The 25,111-nt window shown below is 42.5% G+C and overlaps 1 protein-coding gene across 2 annotated transcripts; it reads right to left on the bottom strand.

The window, feature by feature from the left end:
- Positions 1 to 1,168: 1,168 nt before the first annotated feature.
- Positions 1,169 to 9,904, bottom strand: LOC147883811 (uncharacterized). Of its 2 annotated transcripts, none has more exons than XM_087398915.1 (9): positions 9,568 to 9,904; positions 9,128 to 9,485; positions 8,694 to 8,810; positions 8,288 to 8,356; positions 7,702 to 8,077; positions 6,197 to 6,397; positions 6,037 to 6,086; positions 1,763 to 1,820; positions 1,169 to 1,519 (listed from the first exon to the last, which is right to left on the bottom strand). In XM_087398915.1, the coding sequence occupies exons 2-9, from the start codon at positions 9,434 to 9,436 to the stop codon at positions 1,305 to 1,307; spliced, it is 1,395 nt and encodes a 464-aa protein (XP_087255041.1). In that variant the 5' UTR covers positions 9,437 to 9,485; positions 9,568 to 9,904; the 3' UTR covers positions 1,169 to 1,304. The 2 variants fall into 2 exon arrangements, with proteins under 2 accessions (XP_087255041.1, XP_087255042.1); XM_087398916.1 differs by having other exon boundaries at positions 7,702 to 8,068.
- Positions 9,905 to 25,111: the final 15,207 nt, after the last annotated feature.

Below are 25,111 nucleotides of genomic sequence, written 5' to 3'. Positions count from 1 at the left end.
AGATGCAACGATCGTGAACTCTTGGTTGGTTGGAGGGATTGAGCACCACCTTAACACTGCACTATTGGCCTGGGCAATTTTCTCGAATGGGAGTGCCTCTTAGGGTATAGTTCCTTCAGCAAAATCTGGGTTCCTTTTGGTGCAGGTACTACAAGGTAGGTGAGGGAGACCTTCTGACTGCACAGCTGGAGAGAGACCGATGGGACGAGGAGGCTTTGGATGGGCTTACTTGACAAAGGATTAGGATTGCGGGCCGATTGGGGCAAGCGCTAGACTATCGACCTGCACGCTGGAGACCGTGGTTATGGGAGGGGTGCCCCCTCAGGGACACTCAGTGGGATCCAAGGGAGTGGTTTTGGCCTACTCGAGTAGGGCACTCAAATAGGGTGGAGGAGGTGCCCTTCTTCTCATATACGACCTGCATTATTCGCCACTTGTAGTTGGAGGCAGCAACGTGGACACCCTTGAGGGCGCGACATTGGGTCGAGCAGAAGGTCTCTAGGGAGATCTACCCCACTTCTGGTCTAGCCTGCGAACACGGAAGATATCCTATTAATACACACTGCTGCTTAACATTTGCAAAAGCTAGGTCATGATTGAAGCATCACAATTGACGTACTCTTTCCTCCCCACAAGGCACATTACTTTTAAAGAGCTGTCTGTGTAAAATATATAAGCAGAAAATGTATGGAAATTGGGTGTGGAAACTGTGCCTTCTATGTCAATGCATAAACAAGCTCTAGAAAAACCAAAACTGGGAAAAACAAGGTTCTCCACAAACGTTAATTTATTAGAATCCAACAATAGTAACTTTTTGTGATGTTTTTCTGTAATGAAATTGTTTCTTATACTCGTCCCGCTCATAATCCTAGAGAAACCAAATAAAATTTACACTCAGTGTATGAAGTACAGGACAGACATAACAGAACTTTACAAGCAGTAAGGTGCCGATGCCATACTCAGCAATAGTGAATTGAGAGAGCAAGAAAACAACAGAGCATTGGATCATAAAAAAATAGGAAGACAGACGGGACAACAGGAAAACGGGAAAAGCAGCAGCAGGATAAAAGAAAAAAGGCATATGTCGAAGGGTTATAGATAGCATTTATCCCAACTCGACAAGTTGTTTTTTAATTCCAGGACAGAGTTCTCAATTTTTGTTGTCCACTACAAACAGCAATGAGACTTAAAAATTACATCTCCTCTTTTTCCCTGTATTTACAAAAAGCGGATACAGTACATTGGTTCTGTGCTTTTAAGCATAAATAGCCCGAAGTACAAGAAATCTTACAGTCAAATTTTTTTTAATGATGGCTTTTCTTCTCTTTGTGTTGCTTTGCCACCAAAAGTAAATGGGAAACACCATCTGTCCACAATTGGTAATCGAATTCATTTCTACATTCAAATTCTAACATCCCATTCGAAGTGACGAGACCAAAGTAGCATCTTTCTTCCCCATTGTGAAGCAGGCTTCTTCCTGGCCAGGCTGGGACATCCATTAAAATGTCGAAAACTACCCCTGCTTTTTGTACAAGATTAAGAATATTTAACCATACATTTCCAATATTAGGTCTTCTATTTCCTGAATTCCTATTTTTGTGACATAAACAGGTTCTTCTATAATGCACGCAAATTTATGGATGCAGAAGGAAACTCTTTGCATTAAACTTCTTTTCCCAAAATTGATTTTGTTTAATGGAAGACCTTCATATTGTATGCTACCTCAAAATTATAGTACCGGAAAACAAACATCAGCACTCACTTTTCTCTGTCTTTGCGAACACACCAACCAAGTGTCTGCTGTGAAGCTTGAGTATTACCTGCAATAAATTCTCATAAGTTTCATACAATGTCAAAGTACTGGACAATTTACAAGGACGTATCATGAGATAGGAAGATTATGTCTATGCTGTTGGGTGGGTTAGTTACACATTGACACTTAATGACATCATGAGTGGTGAAGTAAGGGTGTGCCTCTTGAATAATGTTAAGTCCAGTTCCTCCCTCAGATATAGAAGTTAATAAGTGATCATTTGTGACCAATTACAGCAGGCCTTCGAGCTTGGTGTAGAGCACATCTAAGGTGCATAATGCCTACAGCAGAAAGGAAGCTGAATAATAATTTGGGGCTCCTCCCAAATCCACTGAAGCCCTTGTTTGTGAAGCATGCAACATAAGGAGAGAGCAGGACATTTGTTGGCACCTTGAGGACACAGATCAGGCACCAGTGGAGCAGCCTACACGGTCTAGGTTGTACAATCTCTTTTGTACTCAGATTTTGGTCGTATTTTGTTAACATATTAATTCATGCTTTCATTGAATATCTGTCTATCATCCAGATCTGTGTGTGGTGTACAAGGAGGATCTAGATCAGAGTCAGATCTCATGAGTTCATATATTTTCCACTGTGTGGTTTGCTATGGACTTGGATCAGCAAGCAAGACCCATACAAAATTAATCTCTAAGATCGTATCAGAGACAAGGAGGTGACAGTTTGGTCCAAGGAGGCCTAAGATTGACACGAGGATCTGAACTTCTACATGAACATTTGGAGAACGAGTGGATTCACAACTCAGTTCAAGACAGGTGTGCTGCTATCATGTAAAGCTAATAGGGTGTATTGTCTGGACTTTAGCTTTCAAGTTTCTTTTAAGGGTGATGGCTTCACGGATGTCGGATAGTGGCAAGCTACATGGGACAAATTACCTTATCTAGGAGGTGAAGATCAGGATACACATGGTGGCTAGGAAGATATGAAAGGTAGCCATAGGATCAACAGGATTCCATAGGGAAGGTAGTGACACAAGTAGATCCAGTAAATTGAAAGAATGAGAGGACAAGGATGTAGAGGTGTTATCTATAATCATTGGTACTACAACATCGGAGTGATTCCACATATACAATTGGTGGACACATCAAAGGAGGCCTGGACAAATAACACTAGCAAGATTTTGATGCTTCAGAACCAATTGTTTACAAAGATTGACACGAGGATCTGAACTTCTACATGAACATTTGGAGAACGAGTGGATTCACAACTCAGTTCAAGACAGGTGTGCTGCTATCATGTAAAGCTAATAGGGTGTATTGTCTGGACTTTAGCTTTCAAGTTTCTTTAAGGGTGATGGCTTCACGGATGTCAGATAGTGGCAAGCTACATGGGACAAAGTACCTTATCTAGGAGGTGAAGATCAGGATACACATGGTGGCTAGGAAGATATGAAAGGTAGCCATAGGATCAACAGGATTCCATAGGGAAGGTAGTGACACAAGTAGATCCAGTAAATTGAAAGAATGAGAGGACAAGGATGTAGAGGTGTTATCTATTATCATTGGTACTACAACATCGGAGTGATTCCACATATACAATTGGTGGACACATCAAAGGAGGCCTGGACAAATAACACTAGCAAGATTTTGATGCTCCAGAACCAATTGTTTACAAAGAAGGAGATCTTGTAGCTGAGAGCTTGGTGGAGGTCAAGGATCAGGTCAAAAGGTTGACACTAATCACTAGTTCTCAACATGCTTCCTAAGAGTTTCAGGATTGGTTATGACATTCTCTATAGCAAAGTGGTCCAAGCCACTCCCTTTTGAGGAGCTAGGGATGATACTTCTACGAGAGGAAGCCAAGGAGAAGAAATACAGTATAGCAGCAAGGACAAGAAAGGTGAATCAGAACAAGGGTAAGCTTGGTGAAGGTAAGCCCAAGACGAAGACAAATGGTCACTCTTCAAATGAGGTAAGGGGCTCTTCAGAAAGTGAAAGAAGGAAGAAAAAAAAGAAATGCTTTTACTATGCTAAGCCCATTTCACGTTGACTGCAGATTGAAAAAATGGCAGATCTATAGAAGGAGGGGAACAACCAACCTTAGAAGGAAGAACTAGGGTCACAAACGACAAATGTGGTAATTGACAAACTATTCTTCATGTTTGTTCCAACCATCCCCGAAACCAAATTTATGTTTAGAGAGGGTGACTGTGCTGATGTCAAACATAGAGAAATGGTGCACAGAATCAAATTCTTTTGTAAAGATGGAGGACGGCTAGTGTTGCTCAGATTCCCAGACAGAAATCCAATCCATCAACACTGAGAGGATGAACGAGTATGTGTACCTCCAGAATGGAGAATTCAAGAGCAGTTAAGCCAAGACTGTTGCAAGGTTCAAGAGTCAAAAGTTGTGAAGAACATGATGGCTTGCTACAATAGCAAGCAATATCAACATGACTTCTCAAGTTATGTATTCTCATTTCATATTGATGATTTCAGTAGCATGATTTGGATTATTTGGATGTCCTGGAATGCTCAAAAAGGAGAAAGTAGGCAGAGGGGAAAGATTCAATGCAGAAGCATGAAAAGACATCTCCATAAGAGTTGCTGTTGTAGACTCCATGAAAGCTGAGATGCGAGCAAGGTCAACTTTCAAAGAGGCTACTCCGATGAGATCCAGTTGCAGAATGCTGGAGATTTGCACAGCAGAATCACTCAAATACCTCAACTTCGAGACTGGAGAGCTACAGGTGGGAACACTAGATCGCCCAACCTTGTCCTATATGACCTTGTCCCCATGGGTCCCATTTTCCCGGCCGGGAAAACACCGGATGAGCTAAATTTCGTGGGGCTATAAGCTCTTCAAAAAAACTAAGTACCAAGAATGTCCTCATGTGTCCTCATCCAAAAATGTCTCCATGTGCTGGAGCAGGTCGTCGAACCCCAGACCTTCATGCCCGCGAAGTGTAGACCTTACCACCAGCCTAAGTTCTGATGTTGTTGCAGAGATCCCTTTTGACATGTATATAAAGACATTTTGTGACAAGAGAGAGACATGGGGACGCTTCCTCACCCGCTCATGATTTTCCAGCGACGCCTGTAGACCCCGCCACTGTAGGACAAGGTTGGGTGATCTCCATTTATCCTCACCCTACAGGTGGTGGGGCATACGAAAGGTATCTTGGAAGACTCAAGGGTCAAACCTGAGGATTACTCACAAGGAAAAGGCAGCTAATTACGACATCACAGTTTCACGCTAGAACCTCGGTGGAAGGGATCTAAGTGGACCAACCACTAGGATCCCTCTACCCAAAGGTCAACATGGAAGTTTACAGAGATCAGTTGATTAATAAGTACCAGTTGGAGAGCACCATCATGGACAAGTTACCCAATATAGTTCTGACAGAGTGTAGATGATTCCAAAGGTTGTTATCATGTCATCAGACAACAGAACCTGGGAGAGCTGGAAAAGGAGATGAGAGTGTATGGACCAGACTTGAAGGACACCTCCGATGTGTACCTCAACACTCTTCCGAGGGAACAAATGGCACACATTCTTCAAGAAGAATGTTGTGGCTTACATTGTCTCATTGAGAGGTGGTGTTTAGGATAGCAGGGTCAACTCACCACATGTAAACACCCCCAAATGAAGAGCGCACAAGGGAGAGAGTAAATTTGGGAAGGAGAGAGGCTGCCATGAGGGCAGCACACAGGCTGCAACATGGTCAGCACATGATTCCTTCTTGGTTTTATTTTAGATCCACCCTTTAGGGTAGATCTGTCCTTCTTGCCCTGAATCCTGATCAGCCAGGACAGAAAATTTGTCTTCTCTCCTAGGTGTTTTATTAACATGTAACATGCTGTGATCATCTAGCATGACAGGGTACATTTTGAGAACACACTTGTGCACTACACTCCCTCCCCCCGATCCTCCAATGCATACGAGAGCTCTAGGGTGAGCCTAAATGGATTACAGCACAATCATGGATTTTAAGAGATGTGATATTTATGGATAAGTAAAATCTAGTATCGATCTCACCTTATATCCTTTTGGGGTTATGGGGAACAGGGGGAAGCAAATATCGATAGATAATTCAAGAGAACAATTGTTTTCTGGAATCATAAACAACAAAATATCCATAGTTTGTGTGTGTGTGGGAAGTTTGGGGACCGAGGCAAGGGGGAGGAAACTTTCTGCAGATTATTCAAGAGAATATTTTGCCACAACTTTTCTGGGATCATAAGGAAGTGCAGGAAGACTCTTACTTGTTTACGTCTGTTAAGAAAGACACATATGAACCTCCAATGCAGCTTATCTGTAGTCAAGAGAACCAAATTAAGCTCACTGTTATTCCGAGAACCAAATCCAATCATTATGTTCCTACTGCTCTGACATGAAAAGCTGTGATGCTACTGGCATACTTACTTCCGTTAGAGCGCATAAGGAATTCACAACCCCGTGCAAGAAGCTCATGGGTGTAGTAGCACTCTGCCTCACTTTCATCAAAGGCAGAAGAGCCACCACTCAAAGCTGTGGATGGGCTCGTCTGTCTCTCACATGGCGAGACGCCTGCATAAATGTGACCTTCTTTTTGAGGCTTAATTGTGGGTTTGGCTGTTTGCAAAACTGGATGTCAAGCAGTAGAGAAGTTAGACATTCATCTTGTTGTACAGTCACAGAGTGACGTGCCATGAACTATCAACAAAGTGAGACGAGTATGTGTGTCTAGAAAGAAAAGTTTCAACTTTAACAACAATTCTGCAGGAAAATATGTGAGCTCATAAACAATCTTTTTGATAAATCACCATAACCTGAAAAGAATCTACCTCGTGTTGTGCCTTCTTTGATGTCTATCCTACTATGTCTTTACCTTTTCCTTTTTTCTAGATCCATCTTCTGGATGCCTATAAAGATGGAGGGCTCTAAAGATAGATTTCCCAAGGAATTCCTCCTTTTAGGATCCAAATAACTTTTCTCACAAGAGTCAAAGAGCAATGCCTACATCCTTACAGTGCTCTTCGTTATCCTTATCATTGATAAAATATACTAGTCAAATATAATTTGCATGATTCTTGACAAAGTGGCCTGAGCATTTGTTGAACCATAATGGAGCTGTTTGGTTATGACACCCCAATGCAGAGTCTTATCTTGCTTTGTCTACTCACATCCTTTAACCCTAGCCATGAGATGCATGACCTAATGTTGAAGGACACTTTTGTCGTCCCACTTTCTCTCCCTTGCTCTTCAGTGCATCTCCTTTTTCTCTGCATGTTCCACTGCTAGCAATATAGAATCCTCACTATTTTGACCGCATCAGAAAGCTCCCATTGAGGACCGAGGTCCATCTCATGATGCCTTACATGTGGAGGGACTTTAGCCCTAACCCACATGATCTAAGGAAGCCCTAGATTTTATCGTTGCCACTCCTATGTCCTTTTCTCACATTTGGCTCCATCTTTGAGCCTATGTGTAGAAATTTAACATTAACTTTTTCCCAGTGCAGCCAAAGCATATCTTTTTCAAGATGACCATTGTGGAGTACATTGATACCCATTGTTGCACTGTTTCATCGTCGAGATTTTTTCACTGTAGCATGCTGAAGATGACCCGACTTGTTGTGGGAGGCCCTGGTCTTGCTGTGCTGCCACATGACAGCGCCCGACTGGATGCTGACTTCCCTGAATGGTTCTTGGGCCTATACCCCCATGGCATGGAGGCTGACCACTTGAGATGTGAGAAATGAAGGCTTAGAATCAGAGAAAAATGCATTTTCTGCCCTTAAGGGGTGGAGATACGGAAAGGAGCCAGCGTACAAAGTTACAAGAATAGTAAACTCTATGAAGACAAGAACAACATACAAAGAAGACTGATGGGCTCCAACATTTAGGATCAAGTTCCAAATCAAACAGGGGATGAATTTAACAACTTACAGGAAGAAGCAGAGGCAGTTAAGCTTAATATGTCGGCAGCAGATTTTACATTTCCTCCAGTGCTGACACTTGCTGCTACGTCGTCATGGTCTGCACCCATATCCTGTGCAAAATCAGCACATCGAGCTGCAACTAGTGCAGCTGCTGAGGCCACAACTATGCCTGTTCTGGAATCTTTCTCATCAACAGCTGAACTTGCAGTCGCAGCCGCAACAGCAGCTATAGCTGCAGCTACACTAGCAACAGATAAGGCTGCATGTACGTGGGAATTATGGAGGAGCATTTTCTCTTTTCTTCTGTACTTCAACCACTTTCTGGCTGGTGCCCTTCTGAACAGATTCCTTAAAGATTCGATACTCTTATTTAGCTGCAAAAACTAAAAAGAGGTAATGAGACTGCAAGGAAGAAGGCATTAAAAACATATGATTTGTAGTGTGTTTGGTTGGGTTGCTCGTGTACAAAAAATCAATAAGGGGAAATCATGTCTTGCTTCTAATCACCAATGAGGACAACATATGGACCTTGATGATTTGAGGAAACTTAAAATGACTATTTTCCTTCAAACTTAGTGGTCATGCTGGCTTACCCACTTTAGGTGAAGGCAACGGACTGCATTCAACTCAATCGATTGCTCTTGTTGCAGCCACAGCCAATTCTGGTTGTCATTTTTGCACCAAATGTGATCAGTTAAACATGACACCAAAAAGAAGGCACATTGATTCAAAGTGGTATAAAAAGCACTACTTCCAAAAAAGGTGGCTGACAGAGCACGAGAAATTGTAAGACTTGAGAGTTTGAAGTCACAATGGATATATTTCATCCAGGGCACTTCTAAGACAGTACCACCAAGGAATTGAGACCTAAAGCTTTCAACATGTTCTGACCTTCAATGGCATGTCCAAAAAGTAACAATGTATGCCACACTGGTTATAGTGAAATGCCGAGATCAAGGCATACAATCAGACCTTTGAGCCGGTGGATAAGCAAACTACCTTTAGCTCCTCCAGCCTTCTGGGAGTAGAATGACAGCTTTGACGTGCTGGACTGTAGCTGTCATAGCTTAAAAGACTGTAGCCGTGGCTTTGCTTGGAAATAAGAGGATACAGATCCTGCACCAATACCAGAAGCCTGTCACAATCGAAGCAAAGCCCCACCTAATCTTACGTAGAAAGTCAACAAGAGGATTATTCCTGCACTTAGAATACAAAAAAAAGTGGCGTAGAAGAGCAGACAACAAGGGATAACTCGAAGACAGCACGACTAACGTCTTAACGTGAAATTTTGTTGATTCAACACACGTTCTGTGTAGTTGTCAAATTGTAGTTACTCAATTTCTTGCTAGAATATCAGAAAGATGTCGCCGTCTGTTGTAAACTGGCACATCCATTCCTAAAGATTGCAATGAGCTTTGGCGTAGGAAATTTACGGATGGTGAGCGACCGTTTTCCAGGAAGGAGTCCAATTTCAAGCGAGGTGAAATTTCCGTTCCCATGTCGTGTGAACCTCGTTCCAAACAGTGCATAACGGTCTGTGTGTCGTCTAATCGGGTCAAGGTTCGCAATGTTCTGCCGAGCTCAGGAGCCGGCATGCTCCATGAGCGTGTGAGAAGCTCCTGCATATCGTCTTGAAGAGGATCGGAACGCCCACCGAGGGGCGTCGCTGGTTGCTGCCGAAAGGAAGGCTCGTCTTCAAGGTCGTGCGAGGTATTGACATCGTAAGAAGCATTGAAATGCATTGTTCCGGTTCGCTGATAGCGGTCTATGCAAGCGGTCCTTCCGATAGTCCTGCAACAAAGCAGAACGTCAAAGCCAGGGAGCTTATTGGTTTCTTGCTCAGAATCGTATTCGTGGATTTAAAATTACACACCGTTTGCTTCAGGTTCCAGTTCCATGTCGGCGTTGCATGAGAAACGATTGCTTACGAGATGGCTGGTGAAGTGCAATATTTGATGTAAAGCTTTTGCGTGTGAAAGAAGCAGGATGAGTATTGCTGTGAAGAAGGAAATCGAGGAAGAAAGGGATGGGGGAGGAGAGGCGATCGAGCGAAGAGATGGATGATGGTAGAGTGTGATCATCAAAAGCAACAGGCAAGTAGTGCGCACAGCGACGACAATCATCGGAGAAACTGCAGTGATGTTTCGGTCGTCTGACGCACGACGCGATTCCAGCAGCTCTAAGAAGACATCATCGGGAGGAGCGGCAGCTGGCCAGTGTCACGATTCTCTAGTGAAGGAGAGAGGAGGGGAAGCGAGCATCTGCAAGTGCGGCTGGTGGAGGGGCTCACCGGAGCTCATCAGCTGGGAAAGCGAAAAAAAGAGGCCGGCGGGGCGGCTGAAAAGAGCAATGCGATTTTAGATTTTCTTTGTTTGTTGGTGGGGGGGTGGTGCACACCACAAAAGAAGGCGATTTGCTGTTGTGCCGTTGACGGGGGGTGCTTGCTTTTTTGTTTGTTGTGTTTTATGCATCATGCGAACCTCTCTCTCTCTCTCTCTCTCTCTCTCTTTGTACCAATATACCTACTTTCATTCATGTGCATCACACCTTTCCCTCTATTGTCAATCCCACAACATGCCTTCTTTCATTTCCTCTTATAGCATCCAACCTCTACCCTTTGTATCTCTTTCATATTGCAACCCTCTTATTCATAGCTTCAACATGTCCCTCATTCATGATCACACATCCCACCTCTTTAGGTGTTATCTTTGCCAAGTCTATACACTATAGTATTCTTTACAAGCACTATTGAGTGCTATTGACATATTGTACACTGACGTGATCCATAGTTGTCATCTATCCAAGGACTATTACCACTTTGTTGGATCATACAACTCCCAACACCTAACTGCCAATAACAGTATAAAAAAGGTCACCCAAAAAATGTGGGCCCAATCTTTATTGGCAATTTGCAACTCAATACCACCCAGCCATATGTTTGTATCTCAATACCACCCAAGCCATATCTTTGTGTCGGCCATATCAATTTCCTAGTTTAATTTCAAAGGTACACAATACTATTTGCCTACAAGAGCTTTCATATGCCCTTCCATTGTCTTTGTCTCCATCACTTTCTTTCTATAGTATTCAAGCATGAATTCTATAAAATAACCTTTCTAAATCTCAAAAGAAATCTATATCAATATTACTTCAACCGTATAACTGTTGCTCTCACTCAACATGGAACAAAAAATACTGCATACTTGTAGGATTAGCTTTTAATAGTTATGATAGAAGTAGAATATACTCCATTATGTTTGTAATATACTAATAACCAAGATTCCTCGAATGCTCCTTTTGCTAAAAATACACTCATGACACCCATCCTAGAAACATTACTTATTAATGTCTCGAACAACAAATAGATTCCCTATTCAAGACACCTCTACTACTCACTTCAAAGCCCTAGAGCTAGAGCATGAAAGATATAGTATGACAAGACCAGTCCTCTAATTACCACTAGTAGTGCTACTTGTGAGACTCATAGTAGAAAGGCAACGAAGTTAAACATAAGTATGTATGTTTTGATCAGCTTTTGTTTGTAGAATTAGACATTCTCTAAGTAATTTTATGCTCAAGATGGCATTACAGGGTGTAACATCATGGGATGCATTGTGGGCCTATCATTATGCTCTCTCTCTCTCTCTCTCTCTCTCTCTCTCTCTTTCTCGTTCATATGCACCCCTCCCAACACACACACACACACACACACACACACACACAAACTTACTTCCATATTGACAATGTGGACATATTTTATATGGACATAATACAATCCCAAGTAGATGATTCCATGTAATCAAATTCTCTCTCTCTCTCTCTCTCTCTCTCTCTCTCTCTCTCTCTCTCTCTCTCTCTCTCTCTCTCTCTCTCTCTTGTTCACATGCACCCCTCCCACCACACACACACACACAAATTTACTTACGTATTGACAATGTGGACATATTTTAGATGGACATAATACAATCCCAAGTAGATGATTCCATGTAATCAAATTCTCTCTCTCTCTCTCTCACACACACACAACACACACACACACACACACACACACACACACACACACACACACACACACACATACACACACACACACACACACACGCATGCACGCACGCATGCACGCACATGCACGACACCTAATCACTAGGGCAAATTTGTAGTTATAGTGAGCGGCTGCCACATAGATGCTTTGATAAGAAATAATTAACCAAAAGATGCATGTTGGGATCAAGGAAAGTACCATGGGATCCCCTAGATATTGTGCTCCATCGATTATCAATTGTGAGGCTATAGCTATTTAGATATGAAGCAATGGCATGCTAATTCATGGGAATCAAAGATTCAATACCCACAAATGGATGGAACTTTGACCAAATGCAAAGTCTATAGGCTTACTATTTTATAACTTTCAATGCTCATATTCTTACAAACTTTTAAATAGTGTGACATTTGAAATGACAACACTGTATAGTTTTCATTTTGAGCTTTTGAAAGATTTCCTTAAGAACTAAGAATATGTATCAATTTGTAAAACCCAACTTTGTGCACATCCTAGGATAAAAAGACCACTATAATTTACACTTTTGAATTTGTCAGATCATATCGTGGGACCCAGACATAGAATTCTATTCTCATATGAAAGAGGTTAGGTGCTCCCATGTACTTGAAATCCATAGCTGTAAACCATGTACTCGAAACAAAGCTTTGTATAGCCCATTGGCACACTTCTAACACAACAATCTCATTTGAGTTACTCTCTTCTAACGCCGAAGACATGGTCCTTGAAGGAAGGATTCTCCTCGCATCCATGAAGCATGGAAGTGCCGATGTGTGGTCCACCTTGCATGCACAGGTCCATAAGAAGGCTCACAACAAGGGGGTTAACAAAGGTAACTTCCCAAATGCATGTCCATGGAAGCCGATGGCGAAAGGTCGTAGAACAAAAGTGACCCAATGAAGGGAGTGGCCCAAATTTTCAAAGATTGAAGGATGAATAGCTGGTTGTGGAATGAAGTGCGGAAGCATTGAAGAAGCTTACCGAGACTTGCACGAGACCACAAGAAGGCCAGTAGCTAGTTAGAGAAAAGAAGCTGCCTTTAAAATCATATAATCATGAGCATAATGTTGGTACCAAGAGGATCAACTACCAAAGGATAGGTCAAAAGCATACAAAAAGACCAAACAAATCTAGGGGACAAAAAACAAAAGATCAAAGACTAAAGACCAGAAGAGGAATGCCGAAGATCAAAAGCGAAATGAAAACCAATGAACCCTAAGAACAAAGATCGAGGCTAACACCAAAGCTAAATGTTGAGGGCCAAGAAGCACAAAAGGGCCAAAGATAAATCAAAAGATGAAGGAAAACCATGAAGCATCAAAGCAGCAGCAGGCAAGCCCATTGTATGCATGAGACCAAAAGGAGGCCGGCAACAATGAAGACAACAAATGACCACTTCAATATCACATGGCCATGGGAACACCAAGACATCCATGAGGACATGGAAAACTTTGGATGGGGAGATAAGTGTTAACACAAGGTCCATGGAAAAGTGGTGTTAACATCAAAATGAAGGCCAAAGACGAGGAACAAAGATAAAGGACAAAGGTTGATGTGGACAAAGGATGAAGAGTGAAGGTTGGCCAGAAGGCAATAAGCTCCAGACCCAAACAAATTGATGTCAAGAAAAAGGAGAAAAGCAAAAGGCAAAGGCTCGGCAAAGGTGAGGGCAAAAGGGTGAGGCAACGAAAGACAAAGCTGCGAGGCCAAAAGGGCAAGCATCTTGAGATGACGGTGGCCTGATAGGAGCCATAGGGTTTAGCAATTGAGAAATGCAACCATTAGGAGGTAAGTGGGAAGTTAAGATAAGGATGCTAGTATGGGGAGGTAGGAGCGCAAGTGGCAGAGAGAATCTAAGCCAAAGCCACTACTGAAATGCTATAAAATGGCACTCTCCCACTTACAAAGAAAGAAGAGCATACATATATGCTTGTGGCATGCATGGGACATTGGAGTGAAGAACATATCATAAATAGTAAGATCCTTGAGGAATCTATGAGGGAAAAGGATGCTATTGTAAAGTGAAGCAAGAGAAAGGAAATAGTTAAAGATAACCCAAGGAGGCCAAACATGGATATTAACCTTATTGAGGTTAACCATCCCAACCAAGGTCAAGAGTCACAGAGCTCATCAATACGTTGTTCTATGGACATACTTGGTCAATGGCTCACTCAAGGATATGAGGATGGTAGCCATGAAGCTGAGAGTAGTCACTCTTGTAGTCCTAGGAGTTCTAGAGACAATAGTGCCCAAGGACCAGGCCTACAAGGCTGAAATTCTACTAAGAGTCTAGTGAATTTGGTATCATCAAAGAATATGGTCATATGTGGGAATTATGGTAGTTCTAAGAAAAAGGAAGGGACAAGAAAGTCACCTTGAGGTTGTCACAATTGTGGGACATTAGACCACATTGTAAAAACATGTCTGACTTCTCCTAAGGAGATGTCTTCCCAAAGACCTATTTCCAATCCAAAGGACCCTAAGGAAATGTCCTCCCAAAGACCTATTGCAAAACCAAAGGACCCTAAGGATGAGGTGAGGAAGATCAAGCACAGTTGACTCCATTATGATATCTAGTTGTTTTATATAGGGATTATCCAATGAAACAGCTTATGCTCTTAACCAAGGAGTTGATTGGAAAAAGTTGAAAATTTTACTGCTCTCTTGGACAAGATAGCTACGTATTAGAATGCATGCCATACGGCTAGTCATTTCAAATCTTAGAAATAGTTAAATATGGAGTTCCTTAGAGATTTTTTCCCTAGAAAGGTTAACATCAACATGATTGAGTTGCAAATCGTAGGGAATTCTACTAGGGTAGGGAATGTGGATGAGAAACTGGAGTCCACCACTAGGGGTGATCAAGAAGGTTCTCTTATATAATATGCAATGGAATGCTTTATAATTATAGAAGCATCGAAAGGGAAAGTATATTATCATGTGTCCCTCATCAATACCTAGGTTTGGGTTCATCAGAAGCATTGAAAGGGAAAGTATATTCTCATGTGCCCCCATCAACACGTAGGTTTGAATTCATCAACCTATGCCTTGAGGAATTTTCATGTGGTGAGGTGCCAAAAACGAACAGTGAGACCAAGGTTTGTGTGGATACATGTAAATCTATTATGATAGTGCCTAAGAAAGGTAGAGGGATGAAGTTTCTTATGTCAAATCAATTACCCATTTAAAGAGGACATAGGGGTTTACGTGGTGGAATAAGGAGCTAGTTGATGACTAGCAAACTTGCCAAATGTGACCATGAGGGTTGATGAGTCTCTTAGGAAGTATATCCAAAGGTTGAAATTAATATCCATAGAAGATTTAGTTTTCTCATTCAAAACCAACACATGCAATGTTTTTTAAATGGGTTGCCACGCCAATTCAAGTGGTAGGTGCTTAGGGAGAACATGATGCATGCACAACAAGCCCTAAATTTCTTAGCCAATCATTGGATCTCTCACCAGGTACTCGAGCACAACTTGTTCTTACAAACAAAGTACCGAGAGGAGGTAACAAGATTTTTTGAAGACCAGACTACCAACCTATGCTAGGCCAAGGAGGATCTATCAGCAGAGTGCAAGTCATTGCAGGAGCAGCTCAAGGGCAAAACCGCACGAGTTGATTCAGTCCCACTTGCAATTGGAGTAGACCCACAATGAGTTGAAGATGGAATTTGGTAACCTGTAATGCAAAGTAGACAGGCTAAAGGCAATCTCAGGAAAAGCCCAGGCAAATGTCGTAACCATTGCTGGGAAAAATGTGAAGTTGTAGCATGCCCGATAGTGCTCGTAGAAGTAGGTCTCAGAGAATTGGCGACAGCAGGTACCTTGAGCTCAACTCGAGGCTCTCAAGGAAGAGAATGCACGCCTAAGGGAGCCTGCCACGAAGAGCCAAGCATTAAAGGAGGAGATGCATGCCTGTAGGCTAGGCTAGAGAGGTACAACCAGCTCCACCACTCGGTTCGTCTCCTCCGGGTACCTGACGAGCACCCGGACAACTTGCCTTGCCGACAACCACTAGACAACGATGGCACGGATGGCCAAGCTGGTGCGCATAACTCTTCCACTCCGAGTGAGCATGTGGGGAGATTGGGTCAACACTCCACTGAAGGGGGGGGTGCCTCACAAATGAGAGCAGCATAAGGGATCTTGGCACAAGAATTCCTGATGCTACAATCAGTAGGCCGAGCAGAGAGCACCGAGTGGGCTACCCAGACCAACTGCAGTTTTGAAGATGCAGTAGTGCAGGTCCAATTTTCTTAGAGACAATAGATATAGGGGTGCAGACGGAGCAAAAAATGGATGTCGAGCCCATTTTGCCATCCGAGGATTTCCCTGTTGTAGTTCCCACCATAGAAGTTTTGCATCACGTTCGGGAGGAAATGCCCATCCGTCGCTATCGGGTATATCGGTATATTGAAGAAATCAAGATGTTTGCTCCCCCCCACTATATGCACCAAGGGGTCTTGGAACCCGTACAGCCGATCGTCTTGGTATATAATTGAGCAATAATGACATTCAACAGTTTTGTCAAGGAGCATGCTCAACAACGACATCATAACATTTTTAAGACCGGAGCACAAGTTGATCCTTGTTAGAGTATGCCCACTGCCGAAGACAACTATGCCCAAGCTACCCATTTACTATGGTAATCTTTCACGTGAGCTCAAAAAATTAATAAGTAGCCATGTCATGAAAGCTAAGTCTATGTGAGACAATATCCGTGAATTATGTTAAGATCCTGACGTGAAGTAGCAAGAGTGGTTAGCCAGTTCGGGTGATACCATACCAATTTTACAATGGCACTAGATATTGGTGTACCATCTGAAGACCCAGTAGCCAAAGCCTAGATAATGGATTGGCTCACCAACAAAACCATGAGTAGTCTCCTATTCATATTAGCAACATCTATCCTTGGACATGAAGGGGACATCGTTTTGATGTTGAGCCACCATGTTCCCCTTCTTACACTTTGATAGTAGATGAGATTGGTCCATCTCGGCAGCTAGTTTATTCCCACCCTCCCATCCGTCAAAGGCATCATTGATGACCATGAGGCTTTAACCCCAGAGCCTCTATGTTTGAGCAGTGGCTCATCCCTGCTAGTCCATGAGGAAATGGGCAAGGATAGCCGAGGTGAGATGTTAGCCCTTGGGTTAAGCCAACATGCACATGGTCACTAAGAATTGACCTCGGTTGGAATTGGTGGAGTTAGCCAAGCACCAATTTTGTAGTGCAAGTGCAGTTGATCACGGGCGACACAACCAATCAGTAGATGGAGGTTGGTGCACCGAGTGCATACTCATTTGGAAGGCAGTTCTTGAGGTAGTGATATGATTGTAACAGGCAGGGAAGAGAACAAGAGAGTAGTGTGCCGAGTTCTCTTCCTCTGTCATGAGTTTGCTAGGATAGGGAGTGTTCACTGCAAGCCAAGGCGAGGTTGGTTGTAACAAGAGAGTTTGATTTTCAGATTTGTTGTGTATACTCCATTGTCTAGGTGCTTGTGTGTTCATGACTCGGTATTCTCCTATCATCACATGGTTCTCCTACAATAGCTAGCCCCGACCTCTGAGTTTTTTATATGTTGGCACCTGTTATGCACCCAAGCACACTCACCTTGGTACTACAAGAGCAAGCATCTTCACCAAGCATAGCACCAAGTTAGGTTGTAAACTGAGCATTTCTGAGTTAGTTGGGTGAAGGAACCAAACCGTCAATAGTACAGCAACCAAAGCTTAGAAGGAAGGAAAAATACTCGAGGGCATGCAGAGGGTATACAGAGAGATTTCGGAAAGAAGTCTAGGTAAAATAAATGGTGAAGGTAGGTAGGAATCAAGGAAAGGTTGCAACCTAAGGGCTAGTGGTCAAGGAGCCAAAATCGGCTCTAGGAACAAAGACAAACTGTAGTTCCTCCCCAAGAAAAGAAGGCAATAGGTTGAACAAACACAGGCCTTGAAGGCCATTTCGAGAAATGCTCCCACCTTTGAGGTGCTAAGGCAAGTAAAGGACCTAAATATGACCTTGCATAACCTTGTGCAAAAGGCACCCAAATTTTGCATCAAAAACAAAAAATGGACGGGTGCTGACGCTGACTATGGATCCTTCAAAAACAAAAATGGATGGTAGCTAACTATAAATCCTTCAAATCAAAGAGGCCAAGAGTTTGGAACTAGGGAGACTAAAGCAAGCCAAGGGAACACTAAAGATGGAGCAGTTTTGTACCATGCAGACTAGCCCAAAGGCGAAAGATGAAAGAAGACAACCAAGGAAACACAATAGAGATAAAGCAATTCCAGGGCATGTTGAAGCCACCAAGAGGGAGCGAGTCATTCATAGAGTGAAATTTTGAGTGCAAATAATACGATGAAAAAAGGAAGAGTACAAAGACAAAGCCAACCAAATGAATGAAGCAAACTGAGTGCAAGAGCCATCCCAAAGAGACATCGAGTCATAGTAGCTATCAACCCGCTTGTTCCCTAAGGACAACTTACTACCCAAAGAGGCAGGGGAGGTGAAGACCCCAACCAATGGTGCTAAGAAAAGCCTAGGTGGTAAAGATATAGAAAGGATAAAATTTAGAGGAGCAAACAAGTCACCACAAGCTGTAGTTCATGCAATAGGAGCAATGAATCAACAGATATGATAGGGAGAACCTTTCCTATATGTATTGTAATCTTCATATTTGAATTTTGGTAGGAGGACAAAACCCGCACTGATAGAATGAGACATGCTAGAAGCATGGCTCAAAAGATGAAAGACAACAATTGAAGGTCAAATGTCAAAGAAAAAGACAAAGGTCCAAGGTCGAATAAGCCAAGGAAAAAGGGCAAATGGTGAAAGACCACGAATTCGAAGAAAGAAGGGGTGAAGGATTGATGACTATGCGAGATCGATCAAACGTTGACAACCATGAGCTTTTGGGGATGCAGCCTCAAATAATAACAAACAGAAGGGGGAGTTGGTAAGAAGGAGGCAAGAGTGTTGAAGATGTTGAAGTACGGGAGTGCCAAAGCATGAATACCCCACGATCTCCCAAGGATGCACTCCCAAATATCTATTAAGCATAAAAGAACCGACGCGGTGTACTCTAACTAGGTAAGACTAAGAGAAATCCTACAACAAAGACATTAATGAAAGGGGACTTCATGCAGGCATGTTTATGGAAGAAGACAAAATGTAGAGGATCAAATGTGCCAAACAAGGAAGTAGTTGAAGTGCTAAACACAATGTGCCTTCACCTTCAAGAGTTGAACACAGTGCATCTACTCCTCCTAAGAACCTCATAAAGTGAAGGTTGCACATTGATAAAAGATTTATGAGTTATTGGAGGATGAGGATGCAATGCTTGATATCCCATCTCAGTTGAGGGAAACATGCACTACCATGTGTTGTGTTCAAAATTGTTTAGCGAAAGTATGTGTTGCTGTGAGGACACAGTATGTTGGTATGAATCATGAGGGACAACATTATTACTTGAATGCAACAATTACTCCTCTAAATAATGAGTAGGCATTTGGGGAGTATGAAAATTTATAGATTAGTCCTTAAGGACATTCATATATTGGGGATCTCAAGGCTTGCATGTGTACAAAAGAGGACAAGATGTTTTAGGAATCCACATCTTATTGGGCCTATTGGACATACATCCATAATATCATGGATGGAAAGCTACTTTGCTATGAATGTAGGAGTGATGGCCATAACTGGAAAATTGCACTTGATGTGGATAACTACACAAGATTTGAGGTTTACAGACCATTCAAGGAGGAGATGCCAGAGGGGGACGAAAGCTTTGCTAGCTATAGTCATTTCAATAGATTGATGGAAGAACTTCTTTCATATTGTGATATCCCTGAAAAAGGAAGAATAGAAGTATGTAGTACGTGTGCAAACCTCAAGAGTCGATGAAAGAGGGCAACAACCTCAAGTGAATGAGGTACCAAGATTTTCACATGTACAATTTGATGATAGAGGGCCACCCTTGCTCAAGAGGCTCTGCAACAAGTTGAAGAGGATGCACAACAATGAGAACTCATGCACCAGGTTGGGGAAGATCTCCTTGATGTGTTTCCCATTCTAGGTAGTTGCACCTCCCCTGTAGCATTGATTCATGACCTTGGCAGAGATGCTAGCAATAGGCATGGGGGAGACCATGAGAGCTGGCTCATTTGCCACCACCATGAAGAAGAAGGGCAGAAGCCTAAAGCCCAAGAAGAGGACTCCTTGTCTCACTAAATGTTAAAGAGTTGGATGACTTGATACTAGCTGAAAGGATGAGACTAACTCAATCACGATAGAGCACCTCAAGCCCATTACGTCCATCTCCCTACTATTCCTGACCTCTGGCCCCCTCGCCCCTCCATTCTCATAGTCCCCATCCTAGACTTGCCCTAGGAGACTGAAGTTTTGCTTACTACTATGTCCTTACATCCCTTGTCCCTCTTGACAAGTTCGGTTCCACCTTGTGCACCCATCATCTCTCTACCTCCAGTTCCATGGTTCCATTATGACCATCCTTAGTCATTGATGCCCTCGACTATGTTAGGCATTTGTGGTAGGCTTGTTGATTTCTTGAAGAAAGAAGAAGTTAGAAATGGAGGTGAAGTCCACTTTGGCAGTGCACTCTCAGATGTTGCACCCCTAGACCCCCCCTAGATGTGTTGGCTACCCATAGACTGGATCCAATTTGCTGGTAGTCCAAAGGTGTGCCCAATACATATCCCAATCCCTAGAAGTAGAGGCCCCTGCAAAAACCAAGAATCTATGATGGTAGGTTGATGGGTTGCACTCCACAGCCAAGATGATAGGACGCAGAAGGCCGCAGAACAAAGGGAGTAGATGGAGGAGTGGATCAAGCATCTCATCTTGGATATCACAGCTCTTCGCAATGCATAGCAAGCCGCTGGGGCCAAAGATCATCTTTGGATGCTTGTCAGCCTCAGAATCCAAACCATAGATTTTCAGGTCCATGTACTACTCCTCAAAGCAAAAATGGAGAGCAGCTGCCAACCTAGTCAACACACATTTCCGGCTAGACCTAGAGGGGCTTGCACAATCATTGGGGATTCTCAACAGTCAAGACATTTCCCTATGGCAGCAACACATTGTGCAGCTGCATCTAATCCTCCAGCCCGCCAACTACAAATCCATGTAGGTGCTACAAATCAACAAGCTAGAGCCCAATAGTAGTGTGGTGCTAGTCTTCTAAGCAGACTCTATAGATCATCTCCTCCACACGGTCTGGGAAGAGACCACCATGGGAAATTTATAGCCCGCTAGCACCCATATGGTTGCCCAGGGGCAATTAGAGGTAGAACTGTGAGGGTTAAAGGCCACTGTACCTTAACCGTGATTATGTACAATACTCAAACTCATATATATATGGGTGACATAGAAGATTAGGGTATCCTGGACCCACCAAAACTTGTGTGGCTCTCTCTTTTGGCTCTATATGGATGACATAGAAGATTAGGGTGTTTTGCACCCACCAAAACTTGTGTGGTTGTCTCTTTTGGCTCTCCCTCTCTCTCTCACTTTCTTCCATTCTGCTTTCATTGTTGAGATCTCTCAACTAGTATCAGAGCACGGGTGTTCTAATACCTGAGCCCGAGTGTGAGCCTGGAGCCTGAAGTTTGCTACTATAGGTCTGTGAGAGAAAGGAGAAGATTAGTTGGGTGACTTTACCTGCATCCTGGTGTGCAGAGACCTTGCAAACACCTTTGGAAAGTTCTTTGAGTGGGTTTTTCCAAGCCAATAGGTGGTTTTGAAAAAAAAAAGATATTTTTTTATGATTCCTTTATTCCTTTCAACGAGACTGAGAACCCAGAATGACATGCAGAGGCAACCGTCTCTTGTTTTTGATATCCTTTGCACTTTGGGAGTTCAAAAACTCCTTCATTCTTGAATTTGGGATCATTTCATTGGATTTCTGACTCACTGTCTCTGCTTCAATGTTTTCTTGCCAGTGTGTTGGAACTCAAGTTTGAAGCAACCATTCACAAATCTGCCAGTTCCAATGAACTCAGAAGGTCCTAAAACTTCTGTGTTGCTCATCGTTTGCATTCCAATGGTGTTTACAAATAGGCCTATTTGCAAAAACGTTTTTTGGTCCGTTTGTTGGACTCGGTGATTGGGACCATGGTTTCCAAAATTGTCCCCTACCTACGAACTCTTGCACGATTTTGTGGAGATTTGGAAAAGTTATGTCTCTCTGAGGCACCTAATTGTTTGTCTCTCTGTCAAAAATCCATTCAAAGGTTCAAACCTTTGATTTTTTGATTATAGGTCAATTGCAAGGTTGACTCCCCATTTCCCATTCATCACTTGGGATTTTGGAGTTCCAGCAGAAGAGAGATATTTGTAGATTCTCTTACTGAGTTCGATTATGCAATGATGCCCATGTTTTGAGGCATCCCAAGTTCTATTTTTACTAGCGGTCATTGCTATGGGGCTATGATTTTTTGGATATACCTTATGTAGATCACTTTGGCTATAGTCTAAGCCATGTGCACTCATTTATGGTTTGCATTGGGTTGCAGTGGATGCTTTACAGGCCATTTGAATGCATTGCGATCCTTGTTGGATGTGCTGATAGGCCTAGATTGCCTTGTGGGATGCTTTATTAATAGACATTTAGCACACAGATGTTATTTTATGGTGAGGGACAGCTTTGACATATTGCAGTGGATGCACAGGTTGTGCTATGATCTCTTGGATGAGATTTTGTTGATGAATATGCTCATTGCCATTGTAGGTTGCATTTTCTTTTGGGCCAAATTCGCTCATATGGATGCATAGTATATGCAACATGAGTCAAATGCATTTTTATGCTTTGACCCTTTGAGGTTTGGTGATATTGCCTTCCATTTTGCCATACAAATTTGGGTGCACCTTGTATTTGGTGTGATTTCTCTCTTGCACCTAGGTACTAGCATTTGGGATTTTGTTTCATTTGCATCATGGCATCCTCCTCCATGTCTGAAAAGGAGTTTTTCAGCATTGAAAATTTTGATGAGACAAACCTTTCTTTATGGAAAGAACAGATAAGGGATGTGATTATTCAAAAGAAGCTGATTAAACCCTTGGTAGGGATTGGAGCTAAGCCTATAGATATGTCTGAGGATGATTGGAATGAGTTGGATGCATTAGCAAAGTCTACTATTAGACGTCATCATGTAGTAAATGAGCAAACTATGAAAGATTTGTGGAAGAAATTATGTGCCACTTATGAGAAGGAAACTTTCTGTAATAAAGTTTACCTCATGAAGAGGTTATTTGAGCTGCAGATAAAGGAAGGGGTCTCCATTGCTTCTCACTTGAATGAATTCAATATTATTTTTAGCCAACTTCAAGCTCCTCAAAATATGAATTTAAATGTGGAAACTAAGGCAATATTTCTCTTTTGTTCATTGCCATCCTCATGGGATACCTTCCATACAGTTATCTTAGTAACTCTGCACCTAGTTGAGTACTAAAGTTTGATGATTTTGTGGGTAGCTTGTTGGCCGAGGCAATTAGATGAAAGTCTATGGATGGCAACAAGCAAGATGTGGCCTTAAATGTGCAAAGGGGCAGATCACAATTCAGGGGGAAGTCCCAAGAAAGAGGGAAGTCTCGTAGCAAATCCAGGGCAATTAACATTGAGGGTTACCACTATGGCAAGAAGGGCCACATGAAAAAGGATTGCTACAATCTGAAAAGATAGCAAAAGGATAAGAAAAAGAATGCAAATTGGGGTGCAAATAAGAAGGAAGAGAGTCCAAGGGAGGACAAAGCAAAAATGGAGATTGAGGAGATCAATGCAGTCATTGATAATAGTGAGACAATGACATTCTCTTCATGTCTAGTCTAACTGACTTGCTTACCACTTCAGATGATGCATATTCCTAGAATTGGATTTTGGATTTTGGTGCTTCATTCCATGTTACTCCCCATAGGGAACGGTTCTCCACTTATGACAGTGGAAAGACAGGTTGTGTGCATCTTGGAAATAACTATTCATGTGACAAAGTGGGAGGAGGTGACATTAAGTTTTCTTTTGCAAATGGTTTGCATATGTTTTGAAAAATGTGAGACATGTACCTAAGCTAACCAAGAGTCTTATTTTAGTGGGCCAACTACATGACGCTGGTTTTTAGACCACTTTTGGCTTTCAAAGTTGGAAACTTCAGAAGGGCTCTATGGTTTTGGCAAGGGGTGCCAAGTGTGGGACATTGCCTTACATGTATCAGAGGTGTCTGATCATGTTGTTGCAATAACCAAGAAGCCAAGTACTTTTTTGTGGCATTGTAGGCTTGGGCACATGAGCCAGAATGGAATGAAACTCTTATACCATTTGGATTAAATGCACAAACTTGAACAATGGAGTGGATCCAAACTTGGATAATATATAAAACTAAAAATGTTACAAGTTCCATGATCGGTCAATCATGATATATCCCATCCAAGAAAGACTCAGTCATTGGCTAGTCTAAGTCCTTGGTTTGGACTAAGCTGTATACCACATCTTGAAGCAATGTCAAAAACCCCACAAAAATCTTTAGTACTTGGACGTCTATTCGGTTTGGCTAACTTTCCCTGAATCGCAAATCATCGTAGACACCCGATTAGAACTTTTGCAGGTCCTGTACTTGGCGACGGTGCATAAATGTCCAAGATTTTCAAGATGTAATAGGACATGGCGTACACATCTTGTGCAACATCAAAAGGTGGGGGATTGGTGTAGAGGCACTCTGGAGCAACATGACGAAACCTAGCAATGGAGCTCTGCACAGTGTTGGGGCTATCACTGAGTAATGCAGGATAGTGCTTTCTAGTGCTGCATGGGGTCATCATTCCCCAATCACAAATGCCCAGATACACCTCCTCGGATGACTCCGAGAAGTGTAGCATAATGTTTTGCACATGCAAATCATTATGCAGGACATTGTGTTGGTGCATGTAATGAATAGTGCAAACTAGTGCACTTAAAATATCAAATATATGCTGACGGACCCGTGGAGCTCTAACAAGCATTTCTACATCATCTCTGTGAAACACTGGAGATGGTTGCTTTTCGTCATGTCCGAGGTACGTTAGCCATCTTTCCAAATGATTTCCATTCCAGAATGGAAATAGTATCATTGGGTTATGATCATGGACTAGACCTATTGCTTGGATGATGCCTAGATGTACGGCATCACCCAAGCATGTGGCTTCTTCCAATGCTTTGGCCTTCAATGCATCAACAGGCACATAAACCCTCAGCACCTTACATGCATAAATCTTGTGTGGATCAAAGGGAGTGACAACAATATTGTACATGTTGACTGTTTCTTTCATGCCTGTGCCCACAGTTGCACTAGGCGTGAATCAGATGTCTC

Source organism: Dipteris shenzhenensis, chromosome 27 (genome assembly GCF_047967505.1).
Source record: "Dipteris shenzhenensis isolate YYH24624 ecotype China chromosome 27, Dip_SZ_1.0, whole genome shotgun sequence".
Lineage (NCBI taxonomy): Eukaryota > Viridiplantae > Streptophyta > Polypodiopsida > Gleicheniales > Dipteridaceae > Dipteris > Dipteris shenzhenensis.
Note: the sequence above shows the minus strand (reverse complement) of the source record. Positions and strands in the feature narration are given on the sequence as shown.

Bases quoted from the DNA above. Each gene is read 5' to 3' on its own strand.
- LOC147883811 (XM_087398915.1), bottom strand. From the start codon at position 9,436: ATGCATTTCAATGCTTCTTACGATGTCAATACCTCGCACGACCTTGAA. The intron at 8,078-8,287 runs GTAAGCCAGCAT...ACCTCTTTTTAG, and splicing joins GTTGCCTTCACCTAAAGTGG to TTTTTGCAGCTAAATAAGAG. The intron at 6,398-7,701 runs GTAAGTTGTTAA...CTTGACATCCAG, and splicing joins AACTGCCTCTGCTTCTTCCT to TTTTGCAAACAGCCAAACCC.